This window comes from Mobula birostris, chromosome 2, assembly GCF_030028105.1.
Source record: "Mobula birostris isolate sMobBir1 chromosome 2, sMobBir1.hap1, whole genome shotgun sequence".
NCBI classification, from domain to species: Eukaryota; Metazoa; Chordata; class Chondrichthyes; order Myliobatiformes; family Myliobatidae; genus Mobula; species Mobula birostris.
In genome coordinates, this window is record NC_092371.1 from 144,029,609 (window position 1) to 144,043,000 (window position 13,392).

A 13,392-nucleotide genomic window follows, 5' to 3' on the forward strand; every position below is an offset into this window, starting at 1 on the left:
CATTTCATTTGGTTCCGCACATAGCCGACCACTCATCTTCAAGAGGACCAATACAATCCTTTACAATCCTACAATCCCTTACAATCCTTTTGCTCTTAATATACCTGTAAAAGCTCTTTGGATTATCCTTCCCTTTGACTGCCAAGGCAACCTCATGTCCTCTTTTAGCCCTCCTGATTTCTTTCTTAAGTATTTTCTTGCACTTCTTATACTCCTCAAGCACCTTATTTACTCCGTAAGACATAGGAGCAGAATTCGGCCATTTGACCCATCAAGTCTGCTTCACCATTCAATCAATGCCGATCCTTTCTTCCTCCTCCTCAGCCCCACTTCTTAGCTTTCTCCCCGTAACCTTTGATGTCCAATCAAGAACTCACAAAGCTCTACCTTATGTACACCCAATGACCTGGCCTCCACAGCTGCCTGTGGTAACAAATTCCACAAATTCAGCACCATCTGGTTGAAAAAATTTCTCCACAACTCTATCCTGAGGCTGTGCTCTCTTGTCCTAGACTCCCCCACCATGGGAAACATCCTTTCCACTTCACCAATGTCTAGGCCTCTGAACACTCAGAAGGTTTCAGTAAGGTTCCCCCCTCATCCTTCTGAATTCCAGAGAGTACAAATCCAGACCCAGAACCATCATATGTTCCTCGTATGATAACTCTTTCAATCCTGAAATTATCCTTATGAACATCTTCTGAAATCTCTCCAATACCAGCACATTTTTTCTTAGATGAGGGGCCCAAAACTGTCCACAATACTCAAAGTGAGGCCTCAACAGTGCCTTATAAAGCCTCCACCTCACATCCCTGCTCTTGTATTCTATACCTCTTGAAATGAATGCTAATATTGCGTTTGCCTTCCTTACCAGCGACTCTATCTGCAAGTTAACCTTTAGGGTATTCTGCTTAAGGACTCCCAAGTCCCTTTCTATCTCAGGTTTTTGGATTTTCTTCCCCATTTAGAAAATAGTTTGCACATTTATTTCTACTATCAAAGTGTATGACCACGCATTTTCCAACACTGTATTTCATTTGCCACTTTCTTTCCCATTCTCCTAATCTGTCCAATTCCTTCTGCAACCTGTTTCCTCAACACTACCTGCCCTTCCACCAATCTTTGTATCTTCTTCAAACCTGGCAACAAAACTATCTATTCCATCATCCAAATCACTGACATACAGCATAAAAAGGAGTGGTCGCAACAAAGACCCCTGCGGAACACCACTAGTTACAGGCAGCCAACAAGAAAAGGATCCTTTTTATTCCCACTCACTGTCTCCTACCAATCAGCCAATGCTCTAACCATGCCAGTAACTTTCCTGCAATACCATGGGTTCTTAACTTGGTAAGCAGCCCTATGTGTGGCACCTTGTTAAAGGCCTTTTGAAAGTCCAAATGTACAACATCCACTGCATCGCTTTTATCTATCCTACTTGTAATTTTCTCAAAGAGTTCCAACAGGTTTGTTGGGCAAGATTTTCCTGTAAGGAAACCATGCTGACTTTGACCCATCTTGTCCTGTGTCACCAAATATTCCACTAATGTCATCCTTAACAATTCACTCCAACATCTTCCTGACTACTGAGGATAGGCTAACTGGTCTACAATTTCCTTTCTGTTGCCTTACTTCTTTCTTAAATGGTGGAGTGACTTTAGCAATTTTCCAGTCCTCTGCCATTATACCAGAGGCCAACAATTTTTGAAAGATTATCTCTAGTGCCAGCACAATCTCTAACACTACCTCTTTCAGAACCCTAGAATGTAGTTCATCTGGTCCGGGTGACTCACGTACCTTTAGGTCTTTCCGCTTTTTGAGCACCTTCTCCCTTGTAATAGTAACTGCACTCTCTTCTCTTCCCTCGCACCCTTCAACATCTGGTACACTGCTAGTGTCTTCCACGGTGAAGACTGATGCAAAATACTTATTTAGTTCATCTGCCATCTCCTTGACCCCATTATTTCTCCAGCCTCATTTTTCGTGGTCCTATATCCACTCCCATCTCTTTTTTTTTAGGTTTTTAAAAGCTTTCCAATCCTCTGTCCTCCCACTAATTTTTGCTTTGTTGTATTTTGCTTTTACATTAACTTTGACTTCCCTTGTCAGCCACAGTTATACTATTTTGCCATTTGAGTATTTCTTTGTTTTTGAAATACATCTGTCCTGTACCTTCCTCATTTTTTTCCCCCCAGAAACTCACACCATTGCTGCTCTGCTGTCATCCCTGCCAGCATCTCTTACCAATTTACTTTGGCCAACTCCTCTCTCATACCACTATAATTTAACTTTACACCGCTGAAATACTGCTATGTCATACTTTATTCTCGACCTACCAAATTTTAAATTGAACTCAATTATATTGTTATCACTGTCTCCTAAGGGTTCTTTCACCTTAAGCTCTCTAATTACTTCTGGTTCATTACATAGCACCCAATCCAGTGTAGCTGATCCCCTAGTAAGCTCAAGGACAAATTGCTCTAAAAAGCCATCTTGCAGGCATTCAATGAACTCGCTCTCGAGATCCATTATCAACATGATTTTTCCCAATCATAATCTCCCATGACTATCATACCCTTTTGACATGCCTTTTTCTACTTCCCCTTCTAACCTGTGATCCACATCCCAGCTACTGTTGAGAGGCCTGTATATAATTGCCATCAGTTCCTCTTACCCTTGCAGATTCTTAACTCAACCCACAAGGATTCAACATTTTCTGATCCTATGTCACATCTTTCTACTGATGTGATGCCATTCTTTACCAGCAGAGCCACACCACCCTCTCTGCCTACCTTCCTATCCCTCTGATACAACATGCAACCTTGAACATTCAGTTCCCAACTACAACCATGATTTAATGATGGCCACAGCACCATTCGTGAATCTGTAATAGTGCATCAAGACCATCCACCCTATTTTTTTATACTCTGTGCATTGAGATAAAACACTGAGTACTGTGTTAGCTACCCTTTTTGGTTCTGCATTCCTAAAGCATTGATACTCACCCTGCTGGCTGCAATTTTGTCCTACCATCTGCCTGCCCTTCCAGAGAGCCTGACTGCAAGCCATCTTTGCTTTTTTGCCATCCGTCCTATCCTGAGTCCATACACTCCAGTTCCCACCCCTCGCCAAATTAGCTTAAACCCACCTCAACAGCTCCAACAAACCTGCCCGCGAGAATATTGGTCCCCCTTGGATTCAGGTGCAACCTGTCATTTTTGAACAGGTCATACCTCCCCCAGAAGAGATCCCAATGATCCAGACACCTGAAGCCCTGCCCTCTGCACCAGCTACTCAGCCGGTCAAATCATCCTGTTTCTATCCTCACTGGCACATGGCACAGGTAGCAATCCAGAAATGACTACTCTGGAGGTCCTGCTTCTCAGCTTTCTATCTAGCTCTCTAAATTCTCTTTTCAGGACATGATCCATACCCCTCAATTCTCCGCAATATTCATATTGTTATGAACCTACAGGTTTCGTTTACTGTGGACTGTCGCTTTAAGCACCCGAGTGAGGTGGTCCTATGACGTCAATCACAGGCTGAAACAGCTTGCTCAGATCTTTACAGAGAGACAGAGAGGGACAGAGACAAGCTGTCAGGATTTCGTCTGGTCACCGCGATGGCTTGGAACTCTTTTGAGCCTGAAAGATTGGGTTAAACATCGGCACACAGTGCACAACGAATGTGTGACTGTCACTTCATATAATCCATAGGGACCACTTCTGTTAACCCTTGCCTGGGTATGTTGTGTGGTAACCACTCGAAGACGATATTCCTGTGACAGGTCACTTTTGGCGATAATTCATATGTGGACGGATTCTACGGACAACATCTTCGACGACTATCACTTTGTTTACCTAACGTGGAACCTATGGAATACTTCATACTTACTTTTCCTCTACATTACAGCGTGGATTACAAAAATATCTCTCCTATCGTTTATTACGTGGATGACTGAACTTTCTTACTTTACCACCTCAAGACTCTTAAGCCTTGTTCCCCCAAGCTCGATAGTTTGGGAGCGATATTTACACATACATATTGTTAACTTTTATTTATCTCGTTAAGTTACTATATCATGAGTAGATACTAATAAAGATAGTGGTTTTTAACATCAAAACCAGACTCCATGTGTAATCTATTGCTGCTGGTACGTAACAATGTGCCTACCTAAATGCCTCTTAAATATCTCTGCTGTATCTTTTCCCCTCACCACTCCTGGCAACATATTCAAACCATGCGTCTCTCTCTGAAAAAGTAAACCTGCCCCATATGTCCCCTTTGAACTTTCCCCCTCTCATTTTAACTTGATACCTCCAGTATTAGACAACTCAACACTGGGAGAAAGATAAAGCCCATCTATGCCTCTCATAATCTTATAAATTCTTATCAGTTCTCTCTCAGCCTCTGCCACGCTCAAGAAAACCCAAGGTTGTATAATCTCTCCTTATAGCATACACACTCAAGTCCAGGCAGCACCCTGATAAACTATTCTGCACCCATTTCAAAGCCTCCACATCAATCTTACGATAAGCTGACCAGAACTGAATGCAGTACTCCAGATGCAGTCTAACCAGAATTTCATAATGCTGCAAGATAACTTACCGACTCTTGAACTCAAAGCCTCAATGAATAGAGACAAGCATGCCACATCTCCCTCACCATCCTCTTAACTTGCACAGTCACTTTGAGGGAACTGTGGACGTAGCCCCTCAAGATCCCTCTGTACATCATTGCTGTTAAGTGTCCTGCCATCACCTGTGTACTCAATCTCTCAAAGTGCAACACCACACACGTCCCCAGATTAAACTGTCAACATTTATAGAATCGAATGCTCATGCTAAATTAAATTTCAAAACAGGCAGCAGTGTTACTGGACGCAAATCTCATTGTGCAGAAAACATTAGAGTGGCAGTGGCAAACAAAATTGGCCGGCTTTTCACCCAGTGATTTCAAAACATCTTCCTTATCCTTAGGGAATGGCCACAAATTGTCCCATTCACCATGCACAAAACAACGATATAATAACAAGGACTAATTGTGCGGCAAGTAGCGTAGCAGTTAGTGCACACGCTTTATAAAGCCAGTGATCAGCAATCAGGGTTCGATTCCTGCTGTTGTCTGCAAGGAATTTGTACCCCGAGACCTCTGGGTACTCCTGTTTCCACCCATGTTCCAAAAGGTATGGTTAGGGTTAGTGGACTGTGGGCAGGCCACGCTGGCAGCGCAAGTGTAGCAATACTCGCGAGCTGCCCTAGCACAATCCTCAGAATATTTTGGTCCTTCACACAAAACAGCACGTTTCACTGTATGCTTTGATGTCGTGACAAAGCTAATCTTTAATCGTTTACAAAAATATCAATTGCAAAGTTCCATGGATATAAATCATAGAACAGTACAGCACAGTACAGGCCCTTTGGCCCACAATGTTGTGCCGACCCTCAAACCCTGCCTCCCATATAAACCCCACCACCTTAAATTCCTCCATGTATAGGGAGGAGAAGATGGCGACGTGACGCAGCGCGCGCGGCTGTTCCAAATGAATATCAATATGTGTAACTAGGGGTCGTGCATCAATCTGGATTTGATGGGGACAGCCGTGAAGCGCAGAGGAACACCTGGAGAAACTTCTGAAATGCCTGCTTCGCTGCCGCTGCTACTGTGCGATCGAGAATCTCCGGAGACGAAGGCCCCAAATCCTTGGCTTTGCGTATCGCCTGTTGCCGGAGCCGGGGTCGAAACACTCGGTAGAGATGGTGCTCGGTGCATCGGTGTCGGAGAGCTGGTTGGAGGCTTGGAGTTCTTCGGATGGACTCGGAGTCAAACTGTGGTCGGATGCTTCCGGGATGCTGCATCAGCAAGTTGGCAGCGCTGGAGGTTTACCGTCTGCGTGAGATGATGGGACTTTCGAGAGACTCTGAGATTTTTACTGTGCCATGCTCTGTTCTTATCAAATTAAAGTATTGCTTTGCACTGTTGTAACTATATGTTATAATTATGCGGTTTTTGTTAGTTTTTAAGTGGGTTTGTCATGTGTTTTCGTGATATCATTCTGGAAAAACAGTTTTATCATTTCTTAATGCATTCATTACTAAATGACAATAAAAGAGGACTGTGTGTCCTAATAATCATGATACCTGTCTAGTAGTCTCTTAAACTTTACTAGTGTATCTGCCTCCACCACTGACTCAGGCAGGGCATTCCACACACCAACCACTCTTGAGTAAAAAAACCTTCCTCTAATATCCCCCTTGAACTTCCCACCCCTTACCTTAAAGTAATGTCCTCTTGTATTGAGCAGTGGTGCCCTGGGGAAGAGGCGCTGGCTATCCACTCTATCTATTCCTCTTATTATCTTGTAACCTCTATCATGTCTCCTCTCATCCTCCTTCTCTCCAAACAGTAAAGCCCTAGATCCCTTAATCTCTGATCATAATGCATACTCTCTAAACCAGGCAGCATCCTGGTAAATCTCCTCTGTACCCTTTCCAATGCTTCCACATCCTTCCTATAGTGAGGCGACCAGAACTGGACACAGTACTCCAAGTGTGGCCTAACCAGAGTTTTATAGAGCTGCATCATTACATCGTGACTCTTAAACTCTATCCCTCAACTTATGAAAGCTAACACTCCATAAGCTTTCTTAACTACCCTATCCACCTGTGAGGCAACTTTCAGGGATCTGTGGACATGTACCCCCAGATCCCTCTGCTCCACCACACTACCAAGTATCCTGCCATTTACTTTGTACTCTGCCTTGGAGTTTGTCCTTCCAAAGAGTACCACCTCACACTTCTCCGGGCTGAACTCCATCTGCCACTTCTCAACCCACTTCTGCATCCTATCAATGTCTCTCTGCAATCTTTGACAATCCTCTACACTATCTACAACACCACCAACCTTTGTGTCTTCTGCAAACTTGCCAACCCACCCTTCTACCCCCACATCCAGGTCGTTAATAAAAATCACAAAAAGTAGAGGTCCCAGAACAGATCCTTGTGGGACACCACTAGTCACAATCCTCCAATCTGAAGGTACTCCCTCCACCACCACCCTCTGCCTTCTACAGGTAAGCCAATTCTGAATCCACCTGGCCAAACTTCCCTGGATCCCATGCCTTCTGACTTTCTAAATAAGCCTACCATGTGGAACCTTGTCAAATGCCTTACTAAAATCCATGTAGATCACATCCATTGCACTACCCTCATCAATATGCCTGGTCACCTCCTCAAAGAACTCTATCAGACTTGTTAGACATGATCTACCCTTCACAAAGCCATGCTGACTGTCCCTGATCAGACCATGATTCTCTAAATACCCATAGATCATATCTCGAAGAACCTTTTCCAACAGCTTTCCCACCACAGACTTAAGGCTCACTGGTCTATAATCTCCCAGACTATCTTTGCTACCTTTTTTGAACAAGGGAACAACATTTGCCTCCCTCCAGTCCTCTGGTACCATTCACGTGGACAACGAGGACATAAAGATCCTAGCCAGAGGCTCAGCAATCTCTTCTCTCGCCTCATGGAGCAGCCTGGGGAATATTCCGTCAGGCCCCGGGGACTTATCCGTCCCAATGTATTTTAACAACTCCAACACCTCCTCTCCCTTAATATCAACATGCTCCAGAACATCAACCTCACTCATATTATCCTCACCGTCATCAAGTTTCCTCTCATTGGTGAATACCAAAGAGAAGTATTCATTGAGGATCTCGCTCACGTCCACAGCCTCCAGGCACATCTTCCCACCTTCATCTCTAATCGGTCCTACCTTCACTCCTGTCATCCTTTTGTTCTTCACATAATTGAAGAATGCCTTGGGCTTTTCCTTTACCCTACTCGCCAAGGCCTTCTCATGCCCCCTCCTTGCTCTCCTCAGCCCCTTCTTAAGCTCCTTTCTTGCTACCCTATATTCCTCAATAGACCCATCTGATCCTTGCTTCCTAAACCTCATGTATGCTGCCTTCTTCCTCCTGACTAGATTTTCTACCTCACTTGTCACCCATGGTTCCTTCACCCTACCATTCTTCATCTTCCTCACTGGCACAAATTTATCCCTAACATCCCGCAAGAGATCTCTAAACATCGACCACATGTCCATAGTTCATTTCCCTGCAAAATCATCATCCCAACTCACACCTGCAAGTTCTAGCCTTATAGCCTCATAATTTGCCCTTCCCCAATTAAAAATTTTCCTGCAATACTAGATCTAGTATGGCATTCCCCCAGTCGGCCTGTCAACATTCTGTGACAGGAATCCATCCTGGACACACTTAACAAACTCTGCCCCATCTAAGCCATTGGAACTAATCAGGTGCCAATCAATATTAGGGAAGTTAAAGTCACCCATGATAACAACCCTGTTATTTTTGCACCTTTCCAAAATCTGCCTCCCAATCTGCTCCTCTGTATCTCTGCTGCTACCAGAGGGCCTATAGAATACTCTCAATAGAGTAACTGCTCCCTTCCTGTTCCTGACTTCCACCCATACTGACTCAAAAGATGATTCTGCTACATTACCCACCCTTTCTGTAGCTGTAATAGTATCCCTGACCAGTTATGCCACCCCTCCTCCCTATCGCCCCCCACCCCCCCGCTCTATGCCTCTTAAAGCACTGACATCCAGGGATATTGAGAATCCATTCCTGCCCTAGTGCCAGCCAAGTCTCTGTAATGGCCACTACATCATAATTCCATGTATGTATCCAAGCTCTCAGTTCATCACCTTTGTTCCTGATGCTTCTTGCATTGAGGTATAGACACTTTAGCCCTTCTGCCTTACTACCTTTACACCGTTTATTCTGCTTCTCTTTCCTCAAAGCCTCTTTATATGTTAGATCTGGCTTTACTCCATGCACTTCTTTCACTGCTCTATCGCTCTGGGTCCCATCCCCCTTGCAAATTAGTCTAAACGCTCACATGACAGTTCTTCCCAATTTCTTTTAAAAAAAGCAAAAAGTAACTGCAGACACTGGAAATCTAAAGTCAAAACAGGAAATACTGGAAACACTTAGCAGATCAGGCAGGATCCGTGAAAAGAGAAACAGAGTTACTTTTCAGGTCAGTGACTATTTGACCTGAAACATAGTTCCACTGCTGTTCACACAGCTGAGTGTTTCCAGCAGTTTTTTTCTTTATTTCTTATTGTGCATGATCAGATAGACTGTTCTGTGCAAACAGAAACTCAGTTGGTTTAAAAATAATGACAAAATCTTGAAAACAAATCCCAGAATGGAACAAAGGAATGGGAGATGGTCGTCAAGTTCCTCAAACCTATTCTTCAATTCAGTAAGATCCTGGCCAATCTGTGCCTTGATGAATCTATTCTTCTGGGTTCCTGGCTATTGCACTTGGGTGATCGTAGGCCTTCTCCAGTAACTTATCTCATCTGTCTTATCACTATGCTCATACCCATAGTACTAGATATTCTGTTGATTTTGAAACAATAATCTTGCATACCTTTTTGAGATGCTCTGTGAGATCACGACCAGCTAGATTTAAGCGTTGAATGGCATGGGGGAGGTTGTACCCTTCATACACTGGTACAGTGTGTGTAACTCCATCTCCAGAGTCCAAGATTATACCTGCCATTTGTAAAGCAGAAAGCATCTAATATTTGCAGTTCTGTGCACATTCAGAATGGTATCAATTCTTTTAGCAGTACATTTCAAAACATTAATATTGGTTATTTCTCTCTAAAGATATGATTCAGCATTACTTTTGTTTGCATTGCTAACAACTGTTTAAATGACTTGTGTGTTCTTATATACCCCTCACACTTCTTTAGCGAGCAAACTACATTCTATTTCCTGACATTGTGGTACATTTGTACTGCTGAAGTTTGCTAATGATGGCAATGGGCAGTTCGAGATCAAAGTGGTTGATGTCCAGCACCAACACATTTAATATGCACATTTAATATGTACCTTTAATATGTACATTTTCAGAACACAATCTTGAATACCTGTAGTTCGTCCGGCAGAATAAAGAGCTAAAACAGCTTGCATTGCCACAAAAGTAAAGGGGGCATTGAAGGTTTCAAACATGATTTCAACCATTCGCTCTCGGTTCTTGTGTGGGTTCATGGCTGCCTCAGTCAGGAGGATGGGGTGTTCTTCTGGATCGACGTGGAGTTGATGATAAAATGTGTGGTGCCAGATCTGAAATAAATACAGTACTTAAAAAAAATCCTTTTCCAACAAGACTCCACCTAAATTCTCTCAATTATGAATCAGAAAATTGAGTTAAAGAACCACTGCTAATTTGGAAGTTCAATGCAGGTTGCAGAAAGTGTGAGTATGAAAGAGAATATTTATCAATTAATTGTTCAAAAGACATCAATCTATCTTCTTTAAATAAATCCAAAAAAGAATTAATACCTTTATTTTTCCAAAGTAAAACAAAAATTGGATCACTCAAAGAAGGCTTAAAAAAATAATTTCGATAAATTAAACTACAAAGTTTAAATTTTAGACAAGTTAGACATTTTTTACAAAAATATTTAAGTAATTTTCCTTACATATTGGAGGCTGACCTGTTAGATACTATTATGAGTATGAATCCTTCAATCAAGGGTTCTATTGGAAGAATTTATAATTACAATGGGATAAACGTACTTTATCTAAGATTAAACAGGATTGGGAAAAGGAACTCAATTTGACTTTTATGACAGAGGATTGGTTGTGGATTTTGAAGTTGGTTGACTCTTCTTCAATTTGTGCTAGCCATTCATTGATTCAATTTAAAATTGTACATCGTTATCATTTAATGAAGGAGAGACTTTCTAAAATCTTTTCTAATGTTGATAGTCATTGTGATAGATGTAAAACAGATAGCTACACTGACGCATATGTTTTGGTTTTGTTCTACATTGGAACAGCTCTGGAAGTCGTTTTCACCAATTTCTAAAGCACTTAAAATTAATCTACAACCTAATAAATTAACTGTGCTTTTTGGAATAATTCCTCAAAATACTCATGGTATTTCTGTGTCTGACCAACATGTTATTGCATTTGTTACACTGATAGCTAGGAGGGCCATTTTGTTGAAGTGGAAGGATACATCAGCTCCCACTTTGTCACAATGGTTCTCTTAAGTGATGCTATGTCTTAGTTTGCAGAAAATTAGAAGTCAAACTTTTGAACCTTTACTTGATTTTGAGAAAAGATGGGGTTCATTTGCTCATTATTATCATCTGAGCTACGTTTGTAATTGATAGATTTTTTTCCACGATCTAATTGTAAATTTTTTGGTATATTTTCTTTTCTTGCTGGCGGTTTGATGTTTATTTTTAGAAGCTTTTCATATGATGCATGGCTCCGGGGTTGTACACCTAATGGGTTCCTTTTTTTCCCCCTCACTTTTCTGCTTAGGTTTTTTTTTTTAGTTATCACAAATTATTTTTCAATCTTTAAAATAACGTCTTTTTTGAGACATTGTAAGTATTGTTACTTCAATGTACTCGTGTGATTTCTTTTGTATAATATAACAAAAAGATTTGAAAAGAAAGGAAGTTCAATGCAGGTTGATAACTTTCTGCAATAGTGAGTGTGTGCTACACTGTTGAAGGTGTTCGATCATCAATTGAGGCCTGGTTCAACACAAAGATAATGTTCAATAGACGGTACAGAACCCATCCAGTGCTCTAACCTACATTTAATACTCATCTGATGTTCTATCCTTAGCCCGATGCACCAGCTAATTTACAGGTGGTGAATTTTTTCATGAAAAATAGACAATCTAACATTATTTTCACGTCTGTGAAGCACTTCGGGATTCCTGGAGAATACAAATTTTAAAATTTTTCCACATACTCAGGACACGGTCAATTCTGGCAAGACTATATTATTAGTTCAGCCGAAGGTGACCTTTGTATTGATGGCAGGCAAAACCTACTATGGAAGGCAGTAGAACTTGCAGTGTATTGACAGCAACAATTAAAGGCTGACATCCTGAAGGGTATCTTGGAGGCAACTGTGCTGGCATAACAGTCATGAAAGGTTCCTAATTGTTCCATTTGGGAAGGTGAGATGCTCAATAAAGAATATTTTTGTGTCATGTATCCCATGACGGGTTAAAGAACCAGCAGAAATAGAAAACACTTTGGAGTCTGATTTTGCTATTGACTAATACCATTTGTTAGTAACTACGCAATACAGTAATATAAATTCAGATATATCAAACAGGTTAGCAAAGATTATATGTATATAAGTGTGGAAATATAGAAACCAAGCTTCTTCAAGCCTAGGGGTAAACAGATACAGTCTTACAGTGATGGGTAAGGTTCAGCAGGGTATTGAGGGGGGGGGGGGGAGGGAGGAGGAGACAGAGAGACAGAGATGTTGTTGGTGTTCGAGTAAGCCGATGCTTTCGATCCTTCCTGTTGTCCTCCGGAACTTCAAAGTTAACCAAACTTGACCAACTTAAGAGCACCGTCTTCAAGTGATAGTCTACCAAACCAGGCGAGGGTTAGACACACTAGTAGACTCCACAAGGTCGCTCTTTCACGCACTAATAATCACAGATCGATCCCTCAGAATCGATCCTCACTCGTGGGCATCTGACCAGGATAGTGGTAACTTCACCACACCTTAGTATGTCCTGTGAAACAAGCAATTACACTGGTTTAAATACTGTTGTGCTGAACAACAGCTGTCCATCAAGTAGCTCCTCCCTTCTCTCTCTGTAGGAACTTAGAAGCTGCCAGTGTCCTTGTAGAAATTCCAAACTGTGAGCAATCTTCACATCTCTCTCTCTCTTAATAACAAGGTGCTTGTGTTGAACGACTCTCTCTCTCTCTCTCTTTAAAAGTACGGTTCATAGGGATCATTCAGGGTCCCATCACATTTGCAAATGAGAAAGAATGAAGTTATTACTTTCATTTCAACATTACGTTTTAAACGCGACTTTACTCTAATTTAATTCGATGTTGCAGAGTTAATGTAACTGAACAAGACAATCTCTCATATTCAAAGGGCCTTGAATCGAGCTAAATGTCATTCGAACTCTGACAAACAAAATTTTTTTTTTACATAAAGCAATCATGTACATATCTAAAGCTGGCAGCTGGCTTTATTGGCAATAAAATACAAAGTGGTAAAACTTAGTTAACGGACATCTTTGCAGACTTTCAATAAAATGTTTCAGCAATGGGCAATAAATTCTGACACTACTGATCAATTAATAACAACTGACTAACACTGGAGTGATCAGACGGGATCATATAAACATAAAAAGGGGACAGTCTTGCCTCAATTTCAGAAGATGATAAAGAAATGCAAAGAGAGGATTAACTTACATTCAGGAAGGAGGCTGCTGCAGTTAAAGTTCACTTATGGTTAACATCTTCAATGCAGTTGCAAAGTTAAAACAGAAGGACAGCTGG

General features: G+C 41.6%; 1 protein-coding gene across 3 annotated transcripts in view; it reads right to left on the reverse strand.

Annotated features, from left to right (window-relative positions):
- Nucleotides 1-13,392, reverse strand: part of LOC140192407 (uncharacterized) — a 105,516-nt gene that overhangs the window by 19,494 nt on the left and 72,630 nt on the right. For 2 of the 3 annotated variants that reach the window (XM_072250042.1, XM_072250040.1), the window contains exons 19-20: nt 9,973-10,168; nt 9,468-9,592 (exon numbers count right to left, since the gene is read on the reverse strand). In XM_072250042.1, coding sequence (XP_072106143.1) covers nt 9,468-9,592; nt 9,973-10,168 — 321 coding nt within the window. Of the gene's footprint in view, nt 1-9,467; nt 9,593-9,972; nt 10,169-11,509; nt 12,609-13,392 lie in introns of those variants that run through there. The other variant, XM_072250043.1, reaches the window with a different exon arrangement.